Here is a 23,375-nt window from a genome sequence, read left to right as displayed (position 1 = left end):
AGCATTTCTTCTACAGTAAATCTAGCATGTCTTTGCTAGGAACCCTAGAAGTCAAGGGAAGATGTGTTGACATTCATTGCATGTTTTCTGTATCCTTGGCTAAATAAATCAGGAGCTTGCAATGGGTGGGTAATTTTGGTCTTTTTCGGTAACCTATATAAAATTCTGCACCTGGACACTCTGCTAGGCACAGAGATACAAAGCAAAATAATGTACCACACTTCTTCATCAGAACCTCACCGCATAGCAGGAAAAACAAGCAAAGGTGTAATAAGAACAGTAATAAGGGAAGAGTAAGTGGCATGAAGCAGGGAAAATGGCATTGTAATTTGCCCATTTGCTTAAACCAGAAACCTACAGGGTTATAATAGATTTTTTCCTCTCTCTCACCTCCTTATAACCATACAAGTAAGTCTTAATGATTCCACCTCACAAATATCTCTAGAATATGTCCATTTCTTTGCATTCTTACTACCACCAGTGTCCTAATCTAAATCACCAACGTATCTTCCATCGTCAAACAGAATAAACTTATAAACACCTCTCCAAATCCATCATTATCCCCTCGAATCCATTTTCCCCAGTGCTGCACAGCAGTCTTTTAAAATACAAATCTCTCCCCTGCTGAAAACCTTTAGTATCATTCCATTACTCTTAAAATGAAATCTAAATCCTTTACATAACACACTTGAATGTCTCACCCCCCGCTTCTTATCATTTCTCTTTCACTTGTTTCTTGCCTGAAAATAAGTGTGAGAATAACATAGTATTTACTTAAATAATTACATAGTAAATTTTAAGTATTTAGTGAATAATCCTTTGATTTTTCTAAAAAAAAAGGTTATCAAAGTTGCTTTCTATAAGTGTTTTTTGTCATACTAACTTAGTATATCTTAAAACATTTTTTCTTTAAGGAAAATAATTTTATCAAGAATGGTGATTTTGAACATCTGCATTAAATGCCAATGACCATATATAAATATAAAATTTTATTTTGAATAATATAGGTAACTAATGCAAATTATTTACTTATTCTGAAAACTTCAGACTTCAGAAAAATTTGTTTTCAGTGTAGATCATTTGCATCTTAAGGTTAATAAGAAATAAATAGTATATATCATCAATGCAGGAATGTTGTAGGTAAAATTATCTTCAGATGTCAAAAGGCATTTAATATGGTAATGTCTTTTCTCAATATTTCTAATTCCATCTAGGGAATATAAAAATGCTTAAGAGAAAATTTACACTCTAAAATAGATTCTTAGGACTTTTTTTTTAAGTAAAGTGACCTAGGATATATAAATAAGAATGTTCATTGTGGTATTTTTGTAATAGTGAAGAATTAGAAACAATCTAAATGTCCATTAGTAGCTGACAATAAGTGCATTGTGGTATATTAATATAATGTAATACTGTATGACATTTAACATGAATAGATTAGATCTTCATGTATCAAAAAAGAAATGCTTCAAAAGCAAAAGTTGAGTTAAAAGAAGGAAGTTGAATAATAGTATATATGCTATTATATATTCTCAAAAATACAGTATTTTTAATCATAGCACTATTTTTTGTAGATACACATGTGTGTGCATATACATAACACACATACCCACAAAAAATATAATTATATGTAACTATACACACATCATATAGTATTAAAACATGAAACAGAAATGTACAAACCAAATTAAAGATATGATAATTTCTGGGAAGGGAAGTAAGGTGTAATATTGTATGAGGTAATACTATTTAGAGATCATTTTATTTATTCACAGAAATAAAAATTATGAATTAAATGTGGCATAATGTTAGTGTTTTTAAATCAAATGGTTGGTATATTAATGTCGGTTATATTATTTTCCATACTTTTTTTTAATGTTTGAAATAATCTGTTTTGGTTTTTTTTTCTTTTCTTTTTTTAAATATGTATTCAAAGACCAGTAATTACATTTCTAATTAAAAACACTAAAATATTCTTGGGTGTTCATACAAGGATGTTCACTACAGCATTGCTTCTAATTATGAAAAACTGGAAACAACCAAAATAGCAAATCATATAACTGTACGCTTAAAGTCCAAAGAACTTCAGGGTTATTTTTAAAAAATCATTATAATTACTGTAATATTTTACCTCATACCATACATAAAAATCAATTCTAGATGGACTGCAGACCTAAATATGAAAGATTAAGTAATAAAGCCTTTAGAGGAAAATATAGAACATCTTTTTTTTCTTTGTAGTAGGCAAAATTTTCTTAAACCTTATTCAGAGGACTAAATACAAATTAAAAATTGATAAACTGGACTATTTTAAAATCAAGAACTTCTGTTCATTGAAAGATACTATTACATGAATTAAAAGGCAACTTTCCCAGTGAAAAAATATTTTGCAGTATATATATATATATATATATATATATATATATATATATATATATATATGCAAGCAAAGGACTAGCATCCAGAATATATGAAGAGTTCCTATGCATAAATAAGTAAAGGATATTCAACTCAATAGAAATATGAGCAAAATGCTTGAACAGATATTTCACAAAAGACCACATCCAAATAGCCAATTCACATATGAAAAAGTGCTCAACTTGATTTGTCTTCTTTTTCTAGTTTTCTTAACTGGAAGTTCACATCGTTGTAGATTTTCCTTCTTTTCTAATATGAGTATATAATGCTGTAGATGTCCATGTACGTATAAGAACTGCTTTAATGCCTCACAAATTTTGAAATGTTGTGTTTCAGTTTTTTGCAAGTTCAAAATGTTTTGTAATGTCTCTTGGAGTTTTCATTGAGAGAAAAAGTACTTAAAAGTAGATTCTTTAATTCTAAACATTTGGGAATTTTCCAGCCATTTCCCCTTTGCCCTAACACACACACACACTCAGGGAGGCGCTCTTTTCCCTGCATGGTAGCCCGGAGAGTGCCTCCAGGCAGAAATCTGGACTATCACTAGGTCTCTGTTTGTTGCTTTCCTTTTCCTCAGGGCATGGTTCTCTGCCGCCAGCTGTCCTGCACCTGAATACAGTCATTTCCTGTAATTTGTCCTGTAAGAAGTAGATTCTGAATTGTGGTCCTCATACCAAACAGAGTGTCAGAAACACCATTTAAGTGGGCAGTCACTAGGTAGCCAATATTCATCCAGCCCAGAACAGGCCCTCCTCAGAACACCCATCAAGATTAGTTTCACTCAAGAACAAAGTGGCCCCTAATGTTTATAAATACTTCTTATTGGAAGTAGGGACAGTGTGAGTTCTTCCTGAAAAAGAACAAGCTATAAGTATAAAATACCTCTAACAAGCAAGAAATAACATTTTCAACAACTGTAGCCTTGTGTTCTGCTGGCTTAGTGATGTGAGAGCCAAGGAAAACGAAGTTGAGATGAGCTGCATCTGCGTTTTCTTTGTGGAGCCATCTTGCTTCACTGTGTTCCGTGTTCTTAGCTAAACAACGCAAGAAACTAATCCAAATTTCTATTTGATTACATTTTCTTCATTTCCTTTTTTAACCTCTGATTTGTAAATTTTACATTTGTTTTACATTCTTGAAATGCTTTTTCTTGAAATTATAGGATACATCATTTGACAAAGTCTAAAGTTCATAAATGCCTCTATCCTGCTAAAACAGTAGACTTTAACATGCTTTAACTCTGATCCTTTCCTTATTCTTCCATCATTTTGTTGTTCAGAACTTAGTTCTACCTTATTTTATCTCTACCTTTATTTCGATACTATGATTGCTTTGCATAGTAATATGTTTAGTTCCATATATTGTTGTTTTGAATATTGTTTATCCCCTTCCATTCCCTCACCCCCCAAATTTTCTCAGTTCTCACCTTGAATAATTTTTATGAGATGCTTTCTGGGCTTCTCATTGCAACACACTTTATTGTTACTATTATCCTTCTCTTTTTTCTATGTGTTGTCTTTCATTTTATCAATTTTCATTAGCTTTGTCTGTGTGATATTTAACCTGTCACCTGAGTTTTAAATTTCAACTATTATGTTATTACTAATTTTAGTTGTTTTATTTAGCATTTTTATATGCATTATTTGATTCTTTTTCTTATTTGTGTTCTCTTGTTTCATAAATCCCTATTCTTTTAAATATGTGTTTATCACCTCTTTTTCTTTCTCTTTTAACATTTTAAAAACTAATCTAATAAAAACTAATTTATAGTAGTTCTGTTTCGTTGTTGTGAATTCTGCCATTTTTGGAGTGATAGTATGTAGACTGTCATTTATGTCTTTGAACTTATTTATATGTTTATTCTTATCCGCAAATTTGATTCTTTTGAGACTTATTTTGTGTGGTGCTGTTTCTCCTAACATTTCTTCCAGTTGTGAAAGCCTCTCTGTAGTGGACAATTGTGTCTCCTTAAACCCTCAGTGTACACTGGCCTTAAATCAGTTTGTACATTACTATCAATTTGTCAGGTCTCTGCAAATATATATGGTTCAATTTTGAAACCAGTAATATAGGCTTAGGATTCTGATTTCACATGCTTGACTTTGTCCTGCCCTCAGACTGGGACAGGAAGCCTCTTTTTAATGGAACTCTAACTAGATGATCTCTGGTATTAAGGTTTTGTTTCACCATTTGTGTGTGTGTGTGTGTGTGTGTGTGTGTGTGTGTGTGTGTATGTGTGTTTTAGCTTTCTGAAATTAGCCTAAGTTTGTATCTCAGCCATGAAGGGCCTTGGGCATAAACTTCCATCCAAACTCAGGCTCAAGGTGTGAGGTCCCATGGGCAGTACTTGATCCAGGTCTCTCACTACTGTAGTTCAATTCCATTTTGCTAGTAAGATTCTTTGTCTTTACTTGGCATCTAGAGATTTACTATCTTTGCTTTCAGTGGTATATATTAACATTTTTTATTATTGTTTTACATGGTATATCCGTGTGTTAGAAAGTAGTCAGGTAACTCAGTACATGATTTTTTTAAATCACCTAGTCTATGTTTTATTTAGCATGTTTATTTAGATAAAGTTAAAAATCACTTAAAAGATTTTACTTACCAGGCACTCATTAAAATTTAATTTTAGTTGTTAGGATTTTTTAATATTAATGCATTTTTTCTTTTGTTGTACTATTGTCTAATTCATATATTGTAAAATAACCTTGCTGCCTTTATTTGTTTGCTGCATTATTCCTTAAAATAATCACTTGTTGTATTAATTTTCATAGGATGACTCTTCAAGAAGAATTGGATAAACTTAAAGTACATATATCTATTGATAAAGCAACAATACAAGAATTGAATGCATGTATAGCAAAGAAAAGAGAAGGTAAATTTTTCTGTAAGAATAAATATTTAGCAGGCATTTTTAACTTATCTCATTCTTGATGTTTTATTTTCAATTTCTTTTAAGAATCTTGCTTTTAAGAATCTTCTCCCTCTTTCCACTGTTCTACTCATTGATATCTTATTAACATTTTCACTTCTCCTGAGAATACCAAATAGAGAGAGCACCTGAAAGTCAGTTTATAATATTAAAAATTCTGAAGAGGTGTTATATAAGAAAATATAATTTGTTTTTATTATTCATTTATAAAGTTTTACCAGTTATGTTTATTTGAAGTTTTATAGATAACATGAAGTTATTGTACTCAATATCAATAATGCATCTATATTTTTGTTTGACATACATTTTTCTGGAAATCATTTAGTTCTCATCAATTGTTCAGGAATAAAAATCTTAGAGTACGAATGAAACTTGGGGATCTGAATATCTGCAAGCTGCCTGACCACTAGTCTAAAAGTGTTCAGTAAGGATTGTATCTGTTCCAACTGCAAGGTTATTCCTTTGTTAAAATCAAGACAACTATATGTACTATACAACTTCAGTCTATACTTCAGTACTTTATTAGAAAAAGGTAAATCAGTTTGATTTGACACGATTTCTTTTTAATTATTTAACTGTGTTACAGTTAAATTGTAACCACTATACTTCATACTGTGCTTGCCTGAAAATAAGACATAGCTGGACAATCAGCTCTAATGTGTCTTTTGGAGCAAAAATCAATATAAGATCCATTTTTATTTTACTATAATATAAGATCAGGTAGAATAGAATAGAATAGAATAGAATAGAATAGAATAGAATAGAATAGAATGTAATATAATATAAAAAATACTGTGTCTTATATTAATTTTTGCTCCAAAACATGCAGATTTATATAAGACCTGGTATTATATTATGTTATGTTATATTATATTATATTATATTATATTATATTATATTATATTATATTATATTATATATTATATTATATTATATTATATTATATTATATTATATTATATTATATTATTTTAATTTATTATATTATATTCCTGGTCTTATAGCAAAATAAGAACAGGTCTTATAGTGATTTTTCCTCCAAAAGATGCATTAGAGCTGATGGTCCAGCTAGGTCTTATTTTTGGGGAAACACGGTAGGTGTTAACAATTTATACTTAATAATTGACTTAATAATTTATACTGAATTTATACTTATTAATTAAGTTATCATATACTACTCATCTGGCTGTTGTCCCACTTACTATTGTTGTTCCAATTGCTCTTTCTTAGGTCACCCCTCTATTTTACACTATTGATTTATGTTGTATTTCAAGGTTATGCCTTCAATTGATTTCTGAAACACTGATTTTTCTCCTGTTTTACTTTCTACTACTCTTTCCTGTAGCTTCTTATTCTCTTCCACTGGAACATCTTTCCAATTGTTCTTAACTATTAGGGTTCTCTAAAACTTTATCCTTGGTTTATTTTTTTAAAGTAATAACTATGTTGTTTTTGGAAAAATTATACATACCTAAAAACATTGAAGCAATAAGAAAGCAAAGAAATAAATCCTAATTCACAAACACTTAAGGATCATAATTTAGTATTAAATCAAATGAAAAATCTCTTCATAGTAATATAGAAAGCAGCCGAGTTGGAAAAATTGTGTAAAAAGACAATAGTAATATATGATATTAAAAAAAAGATATTTACATATATATATATATTTTTTTTTAATTTGGAGCCAACCAAATGAAAATAAGCAGATATAAATGTAAAAGAACTGTTGAACTTTAGAAAAATATTTCATTACTTCAAGAGACATTAATTTCTAAAATTTCTGTCTAAAATTTAAAAAAAGTTCCAAAATTATTGAAGATGGACTTTCTGTTTTTCAAAGTATATATTTCAATTTCAGAGCATATTAAACATTAACATTTTGCCTTACAAGGTGAAAAAAACCATCACTTTTATAAAACATTTTATTTGTTTCCCCCACATCTTGAGTTTTGTTCATTAAATTACCTCTTAATTTTTTCAAAGTCTATATTGCAACAACGATTTCCTAGTTTTGAAGTCTGATTTCTATAAGGTATTACTCAGAAATATTGTGTGTTCAGTTCCAGACCACTGCACTAAACAGAATTATTACAATAAAGCGAGTCACAAATTCTTTGGTAATCAGTGCATATGAAAGTTATGTTTATATTATACTGTAGTCTATTAAGTGTGCAATAGAATTATGTCTAATAAAACAATGTGCATACCTTAATTAAAAGCTACTTTATTACTAAAAACTGCTATCACCTGAGCCTTTAATGAGTTATAATCTTTTTGCTCGTGGAGAATCTTGCCTTCATGTTGATGAAAATGCAATACCGTGAAGTGCAAAAAAATGAAGCTTAATAAAACTAGGTGTGCCTGTATATAATGATTTCAAACCTTACCATATTTTTTTTTAAAACCATGGCTTTTCTATTTATGAGGTCTTTATTTTGATTTATTCCTTGGTTAGTCAGATATAATTGAAAGTATTTTTTTTTCAAAGAAGGAATCAAAATAGCCATATTTGTAAGAGCATATATGTTTGCTACTATATTTCAACGGTTTTTATAGTCAAGGAATAAATTGGCTGGGTATAATTTTATTGAGTCACACTTTTTTCTTCCCTCAGAACTTTTAGATATCCCTCAGTTTTAGAATATAGGGTTGCTGTGGAGGTATGTTATGGAGAGGTATCTGATTCTCCTTCACTCTTGAACCTTATTCTTTTCTTTAGATATGCCTTGCTTTTGCAATGTGAATACTTGAGGTTTTACTTTTTTCAACTTGATGTTCCAAAATTTAAATAGAATATGTCCTGGCAAACTTTTTTCTAAACCATATTTTCTTAGTTTATCCATGTAATTTATTATTTATCAATTAAGATCTTCCTTCATTCCAAGGAAATTTTTCTTGTATGTATTTTTGCATATGTTTTCTATTCCATTTTTTTATGGTGTAGTTCAAAGACATCACTTGTCTCTATGTTAGAATATTTTTTTGTCTGGCCTGATACCTATTGTCTTCTAATTCTTTAATCTTTGTCTTTTTCTCAGTTTCTTCACTCCATCAGTAATTCGATTTTTAGCCATGTATATTCTTTGCTTTATTCTTTCTAATGTTTCTATTATATACACAATGGTGTTTTTGATTCTTAATTTATTGCCTCAACTCTTTAAATTACCACTTTATTTCCTTTGGATGTTTTATTATCTCTTTTCTGACCTCACATGTTACTAAATTCAAAGCTTTGGTATGTTCTTCACTTACTTTAATTGTGTTTTCTTCCAAAGTGGATTTTAAATCTGTAGTTTGTTAATTATTCAGATCAGTCCACTTACGAGATTATTTCCTGCTCAGAAGGGGTGATCCCAGAGATTCAAATTATTACCTGTGTTTAGCCTGCAGTCTTAGATGTGACCAGCTCTGGAGGTTCTTATCTTTCTCTACTGAGAACCGTTTCTGCTGTTCTTCATTCCTTTCTATGGATCCAGATTTACATTTGGTATCATTTTATTTCTTCCCAAAGGACTCCCTTTAATATTTCTTACAGTGCACATCTGCTGGCAATGAATTCTTTCAGCTTTTATACACTTGCTAACAAAAATCTATTACTGGTTTTCATTTTTGAAAGATATTTTTACTAAGATTAGAATTCTTTATCGACTTTTATTTTTCTTTTGGTACATTAAAAAATTTCTCTATCTTCTGGCTTAAATTGTTTCTGATGAGAACTCTGTTGTCATTCTTATCTGTTTTCAACTATACATAATGTCCATTACTTTTTCTTTTTTTTTTTTTCTTCTCTCTCTGCAATCAAGAGTATTAACAGCTCTTGGGTCTGTGTGAGCTTTGAAGATCATTTCCTCTAGTCCTTTTAGGTGGCTCTTTCTTTGGGTTGTTTTCTCACATGCATCTGCTGATCAGTACTTAGCCAAAGACTCGAGGGGACCCTCTGTAGATTGCCAGAGTTCTGTCTGTCTCTAAGATCTCTTCTCTGTGGCACTTTCCCCTGCAAACTCTCACTTTCTTAGACTTCCTGGAATCTGGGATCTGTCTCTTCAATTTAGGAAGATCACCAGACTTCACTTAGGTCCCCTATTTCTGTAAAGTGGCCTGCAAGCTCTCTGTAGGTGGTATGCTGGAGCAATCATAGAGTTCACTTCATTTGTTTGCCCTCCCTCAAGGATGACAGCCTTGTATCATCTTATACCCAATCGCTGAAAACCATTTTTTTCATACATTTTGTCTAGTTTTTAGTTGCTCCATATGGAAGGGTAAATCTGGTGTCTCTTGCTTACTTTTTATATCATTGAACATGTTTTATCTGGATTAAAATTCCAAATCTATATGATAAGTAACCTTTCTCTATGTACCAGATGTGTATTTCTTACTTCTGCTACCTGTTTCTCTCTGGCTATTTTTACAAGATCTCAAGTTAAGGATGTCCTTCTAAAAAACTCATTATCTTACCTCACCTCTCAAATAAGTTCTACCTCCTCTAGACCTCCCACGTGAACACCTTGAGCCCATACCACACTAAATTTGTCTTTGTTGAAAATTGCAATTCATGTTGTGGTGACTCTCTATTATAATCCCACATAACTCTATTGCCAACTGAGTTGGAAGAGATGAGCTTCAAAGTGCCCAAGTAGCTCTTTTTAAGGTAATAGACCAAAATGAAAGTAGCAGTCAAGTCTTTAACCACTTATCATATATGCAAGAGGTGAAAGTGGAGAAGGTGCCAACTCCCCCTGGTTCTGTTTTCCCCCAAGGAACTGCACGCAGTTGAGGATCAGATGGATCAGCACCCACATAGATGTTATCTCTCTGACTAGAGGCCCTGAACAAAAGTCTCCTGCATTTTTATGGACTGGGTCTTGGAGAAAAGGGAGAGGGTCCAGAGAGGAGGGAGGGCCCAGAGAAAAAGTCATGAACCAGAATGAAGAAAAGTGTCTTCAAGGTTACCATTTTCACCCCATTCCCACCTACCACCACCACCACCACCACCAAATAAGGACATCATGGGAGGGAAAGTGCCCAAATTTGAAACCTACTGTGCTAACACTTGTGTAACAAGTAGGGGTAGAAGGGAGAACTCTCAGGCACATAAAGTTCATATGTTATGGTCTTAGGCAGTGGAGATCATCTGAAGCACTAGAGTCAACATCAAGGGTTTGCCAGACAACTTTCAATTGTCGTGGTTTGGACATCTTGAGAAAACTGTCTCATCAGAATTCATCTGCTTCAATTTCAAGGAAATCTTTACCATCAGGTTATTAGATGTTGTGCAGGTCCAGTCATGGTGAGGCATTTTCTTTAGATGTGTCACATGAATCTAGGAGTCTGTTCCCTGGTGTTTGGCAGCACACAGGTTGGTTAGCAATACGTGATAGGGGCCTTTCCAGGAAGGTTGAAGAGAGTCTTTCTGGAGGTGTCTTTTCCAGCAGATGATATCTCCAGGTTGGAAAGTATGTTACATGACATCTTCATCTCCCTGGAGTGCTCTGTGAAAAGACTGCTCTTCCAGAACATGGTTCATTTTGATAGAAGCATTTAGGCCTTTACTATATTGAAGTATATCTCTTTTCATCAGCTGTGGATCAAAAGAGGCAGGGGCCAGGTGCATTGGGTACCCTGTGTTTATCTCAAAGGGTTAGTTTATGAGTTACAAAGGGGATGAATCTGACCTTTAGAAGGACCAGTAGTAGTGCTTTTAGCCAAGGTATTTGGAGGGCTTCTACACATTTTACCAACTGAGTCTTAGTAATACCGTTAGTATGTTCAACTAAACCTAAGGATTGAGGATGGTAAGCCCAGTGAAAGTGTTGTAGAACTGGCCAAACAGCACAGACTTGTCGAAGCACCCAACTGGTAAAATGTGTTTCCCAGTCACCACAGAGTTTGAGAGGTGATCTCCAGTTTGGTATGATCTTATCCAACAGGATTTTAGCCATAGAATAAGCAGTAGCCTGTGCACATGGGAAAGCTTCAGTCTACTGAGAAAACATACAGACATGACTAAAACATATTTATATTCATGAGACGAGAGAAATTCTATGAAATCCATTTGCCAGACCTTGAATGATCCATTAGACAATTTAAAATGTCTGGGAACAGTTTGAATAGGTTTTCCTGGGTTGTACTTTAAACAACTGGGATAAGTGAAGTAGGTGTTTTTTGCATCTACTTATTTCTAGTTCCCCACCAGTACTGATTTATGAATGCCATCAGTTTGTCAGTGGAACAAGTTTCAATGCATGTATGTAGTCAGGAGTGGGGATTTTAGTCTTTGGTAGGATTGGGTTGCTATTTGGCCTGAACTAGAGCTTTTGCTTTTCATCGAAACAATTGTTGGATTGCCAATCTTGTTTTTCTTCTCTGAGGCCAACTGTTGGGTTTCTCTAGCCAGTTTTTCTAAGTTATCATTTGGGGAAATCTCTTTGGACCATGCCAGAGATATGGTTTCTTTAAGGGTAGCATTCCTTGTGGAAGAGTTAGCAAGGTGATTTCCCTTAACTTCTAGAGAGTCCAGTTTAGAATGCCCTGGGATCTTAATAGGAGCTAAGCCAGCAGATAAAAGTATATCACCCAATAATTCCTGAACATACAGGCCATTTTTAAATTATGTTTCTGCTGGAAGTAAAGCAGCCACATTGTTTCCATAACATTCAAAAATCATGAGCTACTCCCAAAGCCTATCTACTGTCAGTATTAATATTGACAGTTTTACCTTTCATTAGGGTGTAGGACTCTGAGCACTTATATTTCGGCTTTTTGGGCCTTGGCCATAGTAGCCAAAGGCAAAAGTGCTGCTTCGATTACATCAGAGCGTGTTGATATTGCCTATCCAGTGCGATATTTGCCATTTTTACCTTTAAATAAGAATCATCAGTGAACCATGAGAAATCAGTGTTCCAGTTGATAAAGTTAGCCATTACCTTTTTGCCTTCACTTGGAAGGCAAAAAGTCTTTGTTCAAAGGACTTTACTGTAGATCATCAGTAGAGGTCAGGAGGGGATCCATTAGTGTTAAGCAGCCAACGGAGGGCAGAATAGTAGCAGGTTAAGGTTGTTAAAACTTGAAAGAGTTTTGTGAGGAGCAGCTAACAAAAGGACTTCAAAGGAGCGAAGGGAGGTGACTGAAAAATATTAAGTGTAATGAAAATTCAGGAGGGCTTCTGTTGCATGGTATGGAAAGATGGATAAAGGGGATCCCACAATGATTTCCTTGGTGGCCTTAACAAAAAGGGAAGTTGTAGTAATGGCTGTAAGACAAAAGATGTTATCTCAGTGCCATAGGGTCCAGTTGCTAGCTATAATATCCTATGGGTTGATGGTGGTTGCCATATTTTTGATGAGTACCCCAAGGATATTCCCTTCCTTTTCATATAAAAAAGGGAAAAGGGAATTTGGTAGTTGATAGGCCGAAGGGCAGGTGGTTTCATTAAACTCTCCTTTAAGTCTTTAAAAGTTATGTTATCCTATTCTTCCCATAAAATTAGGTTGAGGTTTTTCTTTAGTAAAACACAGAGATTTGCCCATAAGAGAGAGAGATTTGGGATTCAATTTTATCAGTAACCAACTAGCTCAAGGAAACCTTGCAGTTGATGCTTAGTATTGGGTTTTAGGAAACTTAGGACACCATGAAGCCTGTCTGGAACTAGGTGCAGCCTTTGTTCAGATATTAGACGCTCTAAATATCAAACCTGGGTTTGGACAAACTGCAGTTTCTCTAGGGGAACCCATGTCCCTTAAAGGATAAAAGCTTCATTAGCGATTGGATGCTATCCTCCTTTGAGGAGACTTGGGAGGAAAAACAAAGAATCAAGTCATCCACATATTGCAACACAGCAGAACCCCTAAAGAACTTCATATTATCCAGGTCGGCCTTCAGGCTGTGGGAGAAATAAGAACAGCTCTCAGTAGAACCTTGAGGCATTACTGTCCAGGTGAATTTTTTTTCCTTTCCAAGTGAAGGCAAAAAGGTAATGGCTAACTTCATCAACTGGAACACTAAAGAATGCACTGCATAAGTCAATCACAGTGAAGAATTAACTTTCAGTGGGGATGGAAGTTAATAGTGTATGAGGGTTAGGAACAACAGGATGTCGAGGTATGACAATGCCGTCTATTGCTTGTGGGTCCTGGACAAAGCTTCACCCGTGGCCCTTGGGTTTCCTCACAGGTAAAATAGGAGTATTACAGGGGCTAGTGCAAGGAATAATGAGACCCTGAGTTTTGTAATCTTCTGTTACGGGCTTTAATACCTTGAAACACTTCTTAATTTATGGGGTATTGATTAATTCTGGGAGAGGTTTTGAGGGATGTATTTGACTCTTGATAGGAGGTGCACTGTAGCTTCTACCAATATCAGTTGAAAATTTTGCCTATAAAGAGGATGGCAGCCAGATCAATAAGGACAAATGATCAGCACTCCCAGATTCAGCTACAATACCGTCAGACATGGAGCACATGAAAGTTGTCCAAGGGTCATTTAATTCACCTGATTGGCCAATTTGATGGCTATTGTCAAATTCTAGAATTATTTCCCCCTTTTGAGAGAAAGAAATTCTGGCAGGACAATTTTCGAACAAGTCTTGGCCTAATAAATGTATAGGGGATTAGGAGCTAAGGAGAAAAGGGTAAGTATCTCTTGCAGGGCCCACACAAAAAGGGTAGACAGGGACCTGCTGATGTTTAGCAGAGAGCCCAGTTATTTGAACTGGTTTAGTACTACATGGCAGGAGCTGCTTTCTACAGTAGGGTTCCGCATTGGGAATGGGGCTCCAGTGTCGATAAGCACAGACAGAGATCCATTCCCAATCTGCAGAGTGGTTTCTCTGAGTCCATTCAGAGGAGGATTGGGAAGAACCCGTGTCATTCCTCAGAGCACTGCCCCTGGGAATTAGGAGGACACTGGAAGGGCTGGTTAGAAGGCTGAAGGTGCTTGAAGGGCTTGAATTTGTGACAATCCTTTTTAGCCTAACCCTGACTTTAACTCATAGGTGAGTCAAGGGAAAACTTTCAGGCACATTCAGGTTTTTTTCAAATGCAACCAAAAATTTTTCAAAACAAGTAAAAGTATCAAAATATGTAATTCTTAGAATAATTAATTCTTTATGGCTGTCATTTAATAACACAGTAATTGATATATTGAGGGTATACTGAAGTCCCTGAAAGTGTGAAGAGAACAAACAGGTTTGTAAAGCTATGCAATGCATTTCATACAGAAGGGGAAGGCAGTTTTGTGTTATAGCGCTTGTACTTGCTCTCTGATCTAGCACAAGAGCGAGCCTTCTGATCCTCTTCTTGGTATGTCAACGCGCAGTTCCTGATCTCATGTTACTCTCTTATTTAGTGACTTCCTACTAACACAGGAAAAAGCCCAGATTCTTGTATGTCACTGTAATGTAGCCTTTGCCTACCTCTTGAGCCTTATCAATCCTGGAATGGAAAAATTCAGCAAAATGAAACCCCAAATGCCCTTTTTCTGGACAATTATCCATAGTACTCCCTTCCTTTCCTTGTCAGTTCCTCTGGAAAAGACCTACTCATCTCTAATGACTGGGTTAGAACATGACCTCCTGTTGGAACCTTTATAGGGGCTTTCCCTCTACCCTTCCAAATTCTTGACTTGGGCCCCTGTAGCAAAAGACAGATTAAAAAGAGAAAAATCGAACAAATTTATTATTATGTATGTCTCATATATACATGGGAAATATCCAAGGAAATAAGTAACCCAAGGAATATCAAATATCATCTTCAACTGAAACAAAAAAATAAGGGTGTAAAGGAAACCAGTTATGGGAAGGTGACAAGGAAAAATTAGGATAAAAATGAGTAAGGTTTATTATGTAATGTTAAGTCAGTACCTTCTTTATTGATAAGAGTTTCTGGTGTTTCAGGCATCCTTCTCTTCCTGGTTTACTAAAAATTCACTTTATAAATATAAATCACCCTTAGAAAAGGGTAATTTCTTTGTATTCCCAGTTTCTTCTATGTCTGCTGTTTCTAAAACTCATCTGTTCAAAATAATCCTTATGCCAAAGAGGCATACTTTGGAATGGCATATTCTGTTCTGCTATACTTTTATCTGCTTTCTCTTTTTTGATCTCAAAGTATTCTATATACATTGCACATATAAAATGTATAGTGTGTGTGTGTGTGTGTGTATGTGTGTGTGTCTAATCTTTTGGTTGCTGCTGTTATGCTTAAGATCATGCTTCCTTCTAATTGCTATAAATTATGTAAATATACATATATGTATATATACGTGTGTATATACTCTGTATATATATACACATATATATATATAGAGAGAGAGAGACAGAGAGAGAGAGAAAGAGAGAGAGAGAGAGAGAGAGAGAGAGAGAGAAAAGATTAAAAACAGGAATTTTAAGATTAAGAATAATATTTAAAGAAGTAAAAGGATTAATAGTAGGAATATGGGACAATAGTGAAATCAATTGAAACAAAAGTAAATTAGTTAAAACAAATATTTTGTGACATGAAATATACATGAAACCAGAAACACGAATTAAAATGTTAAACTTCACAGAGTTAATTAATTTAAATGGAAAAATAACAAGATGTAACAGAATACTTGAACATAGCAAATAAACTATTTAAAATATTTTAAAATGATGAGTTGAATGAATAGCATAAAAGTAACAAGAGGGTGTTACACATGGCCTCCTAGCTAGCTATCGGAATTAAAAACACGATATTCAAATCTCCCTAACCCACCCTCATGAATTAACAGAATTGAAGACCATTGATTAAGAACAATTTATTTTTAAGGCAAAGAAGTTTATGTATTGAATGTAGTTTCCAATGAAGAAAAAGCAAAAAACCTACCTGTCCTCCTATTGTCCCCTTTCTTCCTAGAAAAAGATACAGATGCTCCTTGATTTACTATGGAGTTAAATCCCGAGAAAACCATCATAAGTTGAAAATATTAAGACAAGAGTGCATTTAATGCGCCTAACCTACCAAACATCGTAACTTCGCGTAGCGTACCTTAAACCCACTTAGATCCTAATATCCAAAAACATGGCAACAGAGTACACTGTAGGGTATCAGCTGTTTACCCTCGTGACCATATGCCTGACTGCTACCCGTATCACAAGAGAATATCATACTGCATATCACTGGACCGGGAAAAGATCAAAATTCAAAATTTCTAAGTTCACTTTCTGTTGAGTGCATACCATTTTAACATCATCATAAACTCAAAAAATCAAGTCAAACCATCAACTGAAGTCATGGACCATCTGTACTTTCATTGTCCTAGCAGCCTCCTTTTCAGAATAGTTGTGGCTTTTAACAATAACGGTCTACTTCTTTCAAAGTTAACTGATAACATTGATTTCTCCCAAGGTTTCTATCCAGATCAAGTCAAAGGGGATGGGTTGAGTCTCAAGGAAGATATGCTAAGCACCACAGTCATTAATGACTGAGATCCAATTCATTTATCCAAAATAGTACAATGATTTTTTACTCAAAACTCTTCTAAAACCAGATTTGTGAATTTTTTTCTCCACCCGACAATCATTTTTCGGATTTTTTAGTCAGCAGCTCAGTATCCTGCAAGACAACTCCATTCCAGTCTGACACTAACTCCCAGAGTTAGCACAGACACCGCAGGTTAAGGGCTCAGTCCCACCACGTTGCCCCCACTTAAGCTGCCAGTCATAAGTCCCAGGTCGCCATGTGTATATCTCCGACCAAAGGCTGAAAATAAGATATTTCCTCAACCCCCTCCTCAGATTCAGATTATTTGCTAGAAAGGCTCACAGTGTTTATGAAAGCACTTGACTTACTTAACATTACTGGTTTATTATAAAGAATACAACTTAAGAAGAGCCCAATGGAAGAGATGCATTGGGCCAGATATAGGGGGAGGGACATTGAGTCCCCACACCTTCTTCCAGCACCTTGTGTTCACCAGCCTAGAAATTCTCCAAACTCAGTGACTTAGGATTGTTTAATGGAAACTTTATTACATAGGTGTGATTAATGAAATCACTGGCCACTGGTGATTGAATTCAATCTCCAGCCCCTCTCCCTTCCCTTTAGGTCCTGAGGATGGGAGTGCAAGTTCCAAGCTTCTAATCACGTGGTTGGTTCCTCTGACAACCAGCCTCCATCCCAGAGCTATCTAAGGGCCCACAAAGGTCGCCTTATTAGCATAAACTCAGATATTGTTGAAAGGAGCTTGTTATGAATAACAAAAGATATTCTGCTAGTCCCTATCACTCAGGAAATTCCAAGGCTTTTAGAAGCTCTGTGCTGGGGAGCCAGGGAGAAAAACGGAATATGTTTTTCTTATTGTTTGGCAAGTAACTTCTAAAGTGAAACACTTATTATAACTCTTATTTTACTTAAAAAAAAAAATAAAAAAGAAAAAGTGAAATAAATAGTGTTAAAGAAGAGACAACAGGCTCCAAATGGAGTCATTTGTGTTCAGCCCCACATTGGCACACCAAGACTTCATACCTAACCTAACACATTTCAGTCTTTCCTAGGAATGGAACCTTTAACAGTCAATTTGGAATTATCTATCTGATCAGCACCATGGAGGTAATCTGCTGGATAGACCCCTGTCTTCCCCTAAAGGACTGTGACCTTGCCTGAAATAATTCTCTTGCTCTTTGATAACTTCCTTCTCTTGCTCCCTTTCTGCCTTTCATTTTCTACTGCTCAGAGTTTGTTTCTGTTTCTTAGATGGGTTGCTGCTGGATTCATGAATTGTTGAATAAAGCAAATAAGATCTTTCAAATTTACTCAGTTGAACTTTGTAACCATAGTAATATTCTTTAGGAAATTGCCAATACACAAATTGATACCTATTCCCCTTTCTTTATCTCCCAAGTTGATACAATCACAAACAGACCTTTAAGAAAGTCTGTGCAGGAAGCATCACATGATCCGTAAAACAATAATTTTAGAGGAGGAAAATTTATTTTCCCTCTATCCTTGTGCGTTCTTAGCTGAAACCTCTGTAATAACAGACAGATTAACAAGAGAAAAACAAAGAGAAGTTTATTAACATGTATACCTCATGTACACATGGGAGATACCCAGGGAAAAGTGAGTAACTCAAAGAATTGGCTTGAGAATTCAGGATTAAATACCATGTTAATAAGAAAGGAAGCCTCTTAGGGGGAGCATAAGTGATTTTAGGAAAAACTAATGGGCCCTTATGTTACTGGAACCCCCTGCCTGGGTGCACTGGCCCAAAGAAATGACAAATAGGAGTTTGCAATATAGAAAGAAAAAAGTACTTTAACACCGAATTGCCCAATTTAGAGATGGAGAGCTTATACTCCCACGAAGACTCTCCAATGGTGTATAGTTACAGATTATACAGGGCAAAATCTCAAGACACCATGTGTTAGGGGTTCGGGCTCATACTGGGTGCTGATTGGTTGGAGGTGAGGTAAGAGTAACGTCAATGTAATAAAGCAACATCTAAACCTGTAGAGAACTTTAATGAGTTTATTTGAGCCAAAGTAACGACAATTGCTGGGAGGCAAAATCTCAATGAATTGAGAAAATGCTCCAAAGAATAGCAGTTGTGCAGCTTATTTTATACATTAGAATCAAAGTCGGAGAGTGAAAGAGGGTTACATGAAATCCATTGGTAGTAGATTAAGGGGGTGGGAGAAAGCAAAATGAGGAAATCTCTGGGATTGGATAAAAAGTAAAATGGAGAGACACATACTTCTTTTACACTGGTGGGTACAGGATAGTTAATGATTAACATTTTACAGCACACAGAGTCAATATTCAGGTAATAAGAAAACAATGAAGGGTTCTGTGGTCTTACGCTCAGGTGCTGTGTAGGTTGTGCCCTGAGGGGTCTTGAAAAAGGGATTAGGCTGACATTCCAAGGGTATTTTAGCTTAGATGCACAAAGACAATCAGCAGGCTCACTTAAGGTAAACATTGACCTTTGTCAAGGAAGCTACAGGCCAAGGATGTGACTTCCTGCAGTGACCCACTTTTAGTTAGGAATCTTTATGTTCAGACCATCCTATGTGGTCAATTTTGGTCTTTGAGTTTGCCATGCTGGCCTCCTCTGGACTTGTCACGTTTAGCATGCGGCCTCTTTTCCATCCACAGTAATACATCATTTCTTCCGGTCTTCAGGACAGTTCTGAAGTCTTTTTCAGGGAACCTCTGTCTCTCTGTCTGGTCTCATGGGAAAGCAGCCAGGGAGTCGTTCCACCTTAGGGATCAGGAGCTAAAATATAACTTACATCAAGATGTTCTCTTTAGCCTGACTGAGGTCACAAGCCTGTGACCAATAGTCAGGTATGACTACTGCCTCGGAGGTTACTGATTATCCAGAGGGAAGGCTGAGTCTCTGATATGTATGTAGACAAAGAGAGGGATATGATTTCTAGAGCTAGGATTGAAAACCAAATTCAGTCAAAGTCTTAAGGACCCTTGGTTTCACTTAGAAGATTAGGGAAAGGTTTGAAGACTGTGACCAAGATTGGGTGTTATGTACCCTGTTAGTCTCTTCTCATGTAATAGAGTCAATCTTCCATTTGATGAAACTCCATAGGGGAATTTGGACAAAGCCCTTCTCTACAACTGCTGTTTTTCAAGTACCTACAGTTCAAAATAATCAATATACCATAGCAGCATATTGGGGTGGCATATTCTCCAACCCTTTATGATAATATATGTTTAAAAATAATTTGTAAAATAACTAAAAGAGAATCTAAAATGAGGAGAAAAGGTTGCAAAATTTAGATTAGTTTTTCATATAATCCAAAAAAGTTAAGAGAAAAGAAAAAAATAATAGCTAGAATAAAATAAATTTAAACAACTATGAATAAATAAGCAAAGTTAAAAGTTGAAAAGAAAAGTTGGAGAGAGAAGAAACTCTTGAAAAAGAATATAAATCAGCAAGAATTTTTATAGAGGTAAAAATAAAAGGAAAGCATGTAGAACTAAAATATTAGAAGTAAATCTCCAGAAAGGTGTTTTCCACCATAGGAAAAAAACAGAAGTGAATATTTCTAACGGGTCCTCTTTGTTCATTTTCCAAATCCTGAGATCCATGGTGGGGAAAAGAATCAAGGGGCAGAGAATTGGTTCCTTTCTCCTCTCCATACCTGGGCCTAGCTACTCGAGTATTCTTTATAAAACCTGCGAACTGAGAAACGAACTTTTCAGCAGACAGTCAGAAGTGAACATGGTCACCGGTGAGCCTTTCACATAACCAGGAGCACAAAACCAGCCACCAAATTAGTTTTTAAATCAAATCTCCAGTCTTTATTTTAATGGAGTTATTTATTGTTAGCTTTGTATGTTCTTTGACTATAGAAGAATTTTGTTCGTATTGTTCAGAGTAAACACTACACTTAGAACTATAGCAGATATTTAAATGACTAGAACAGATGAATTGTATTTGCATATTATTTCTATATTGCTGAAAGAGTGTTGTAAATGAATTCAGCACCATGGTGTTAGGAGAGTAGGAAAAGAAACTCGGGAACCAATAGATTATTATCAAGGTAAAGGCACATATTCCCCAGGTGGCAAATTCTACCTATTCTAGCTTTTATTATCCTTAGGATAGTGTTCTATTTATTTCATGAGTACAGAAGTTTTAATTGGATATGTCATGTTTCAAAGACAAAAGAAATGCCTAATTCACTCTAACAAACTTGTGAGTCACTGTTTATACCAAGAGGATTTCTACTCTACAGAGAATAATATTCTTTTCTTTTTCCTTTGTTGATAAATCAAAGTTTTACACTGACCTACAGCAGTCAAGCATAGTTTAAAGCACAGTCATCCCAGTCTAACACAGATAGGCATCCTTTTAGGTTTACGGATTCTTTTTGGCCCCCTTTTTCATTCTTTGAGAAATACAGTTTCTCAAAAATAATTCAGTAAGAAAATGTTAGTTAAATTTGTCACAGTAATTTATCTGATAACAAAAATGTATTTATGGGTTTTAATGTATTGTAATTTTAATAACATTAACTGAAATTTTATTTTTTCCCTTTAAAATTGATACGTTGTTTGTACATTTTTGCTTAGTTGGAAGATTTCGTAGTCAAATACATGGCCAGTGTAGGAATCATTTCTAGAAACAACTTCACCCATTACCTGGGTATCTATTTGTTATAAAGTCAGTTTTCCTGGAAATATGATTTTTATGGTTTACTCTGCCCAATGCATGATCTTTTACTTGAAGAAAAGGTGGTGGTGGGGGGGGAATGTTACAGTTTCAGTACACCCTAACTCGGTTACTGTTTGCTTTGTTCGGCAATCACTCTGATCCTTCTGGCAGGGAACAAGATCTAGAGAACAAAACTGGTAGTCACTTGTGTAGATAAAAAGGCAATGAATTCTGCTTTTAAGGCAAAGGGGGAATAGTCTACAAAAGAATGAAAATAGGAATAAAAGTACAGCATTGTAAACCTGCAGATCTGTTTTACCTTTGAAAATCTTACACTGAAAAAAAAAAAAAAAGAAAAGTGACACTAAAAAGATACATAATTGTGTGACCGAAAATCTTCAAAAAGGTCACCACTCAGTTACTGGCCAAATATTTGACAATAAAATAGACTCGATTATTTATAATTGAGAAACCATAGAACCCCTCTCCTTAAAATGACAGGACAGTGTTTTGGCAGTATATGAAGTACCATAATATATTATTTATTCTCTACCAGAACAAGTCTTTAGATACGGTGAAGATGATGGGGTCATGAAGAGTACTCCAGAGAAGAATGGGAAAGAAATGACGGAGCAGACATTACAGAAGGTAGTCTAATCTTTAAGATATTGAGCTGAGCAAGTTAAAACTGAATTCTAACATTAAGGATTAGATTTTAAAACGAGGGCGCATGAACTTAAACCTTGTGTGAATCCTTAATTTCAATTCATAATTCAAAATCATTGGCTTGCCAAAAGGGGGTAAAAAAAAATCAATATTAGTGAAATAAATGGGGAAACACTTGAGCTTCTGTTGACATAGATTAAAAATATTTGCAAAGATGAAATGAAGAGAATGACAATAGAAATTATAAAAATTTACACTATGTGTGTTTATTAGTTATAACTTAGCAATTTAACTTTAAAATAGGACATATGAGACTCTCTATGTTATACTTCAACAAAGATAATGATTTATAATATTTGAACTAAAAAAAAACAGTTTTAGCTTCACCACAGTAAAATGATAATATGTTTATAATTTTCATTTTAAAGTTGAAAATATACATAACTCATCTCATTTTGGATAACAATTTATAACTAAATGATTTAGTACAGTTATCCCTGTTTTAACAGAACCATCCATGTGAACTCTGCAGTCATTTTGCATCATGCCTATCATTAATAGTAAAATGTTGTTTAAAAAAATCTTAACATTTATATTTATAATTTTATACGTAATTTTTATTTGTATGTATAAATACATTGTTATCAAGTTCAATTAAAAGGGCTTGGTTGCTTTTTAACAGTTTTTGCTATTATTATAAAGAAAATGTTCTTTAAATGGTTTTTTTTCTTACAGCTGATTGTCATATAGCTACACTGAATACTTAGATAAAACTGGAATTGTACAAATATATAAACAACAATATTAATGTGGATACCTCTGTTTCTTACATTTGTGAATTGGCTTGTAGGAAATCTAGTGATTTACGGCAGATGATGAGATTTCTTATATTTCTAACACTTGGCACGTGGTCAGGTAACAAAGGCTGTCATCTCATTATTACTGAATAACCACTTTCAGGTTAACATAATAGTAGAGAACAAGAAATGCTCACATTTATTTATCCTAAAGTAAAATGAGTGATTGAGATAATGTATACACTACCAACTAGAATGTCACACGCTTTATACTAGCTTGTCTTCTTTTCCGAACAATATTTTTGTTTGCTAGATTTTGTATAACTTTTATCTCTATGGATATATAATACTATGCTACTACTTACTACCCTGGAGTACAAACCCTAAAGAAATCAAGGGTTTCATTCCAACTCCCTTAAATGACTACTA

General features: G+C 34.5%; 1 protein-coding gene across 1 annotated transcript in view; it reads left to right on the top strand.

Moving 5' to 3' along the window:
* CNTLN (centlein) overlaps window positions 1–23,375 on the top strand; it is a 253,310-nt gene that overhangs the window by 146,459 nt on the left and 83,476 nt on the right. The window contains exons 13-14 of the mRNA XM_081065244.1: window positions 5,196–5,296; window positions 22,040–22,131. Coding sequence (XP_080921370.1) covers window positions 5,196–5,296; window positions 22,040–22,131 — 193 coding nt within the window. The remainder of the gene's footprint in view (window positions 1–5,195; window positions 5,297–22,039; window positions 22,132–23,375) is intronic.

The sequence above is a fragment of the Rhinolophus hipposideros genome (genome assembly GCF_964194185.1).
Source record: "Rhinolophus hipposideros genome assembly, chromosome: 11".
Taxonomy (NCBI): Eukaryota; Metazoa; Chordata; class Mammalia; order Chiroptera; family Rhinolophidae; genus Rhinolophus; species Rhinolophus hipposideros.
Note: the sequence above shows the minus strand (reverse complement) of the source record. Positions and strands in the feature narration are given on the sequence as shown.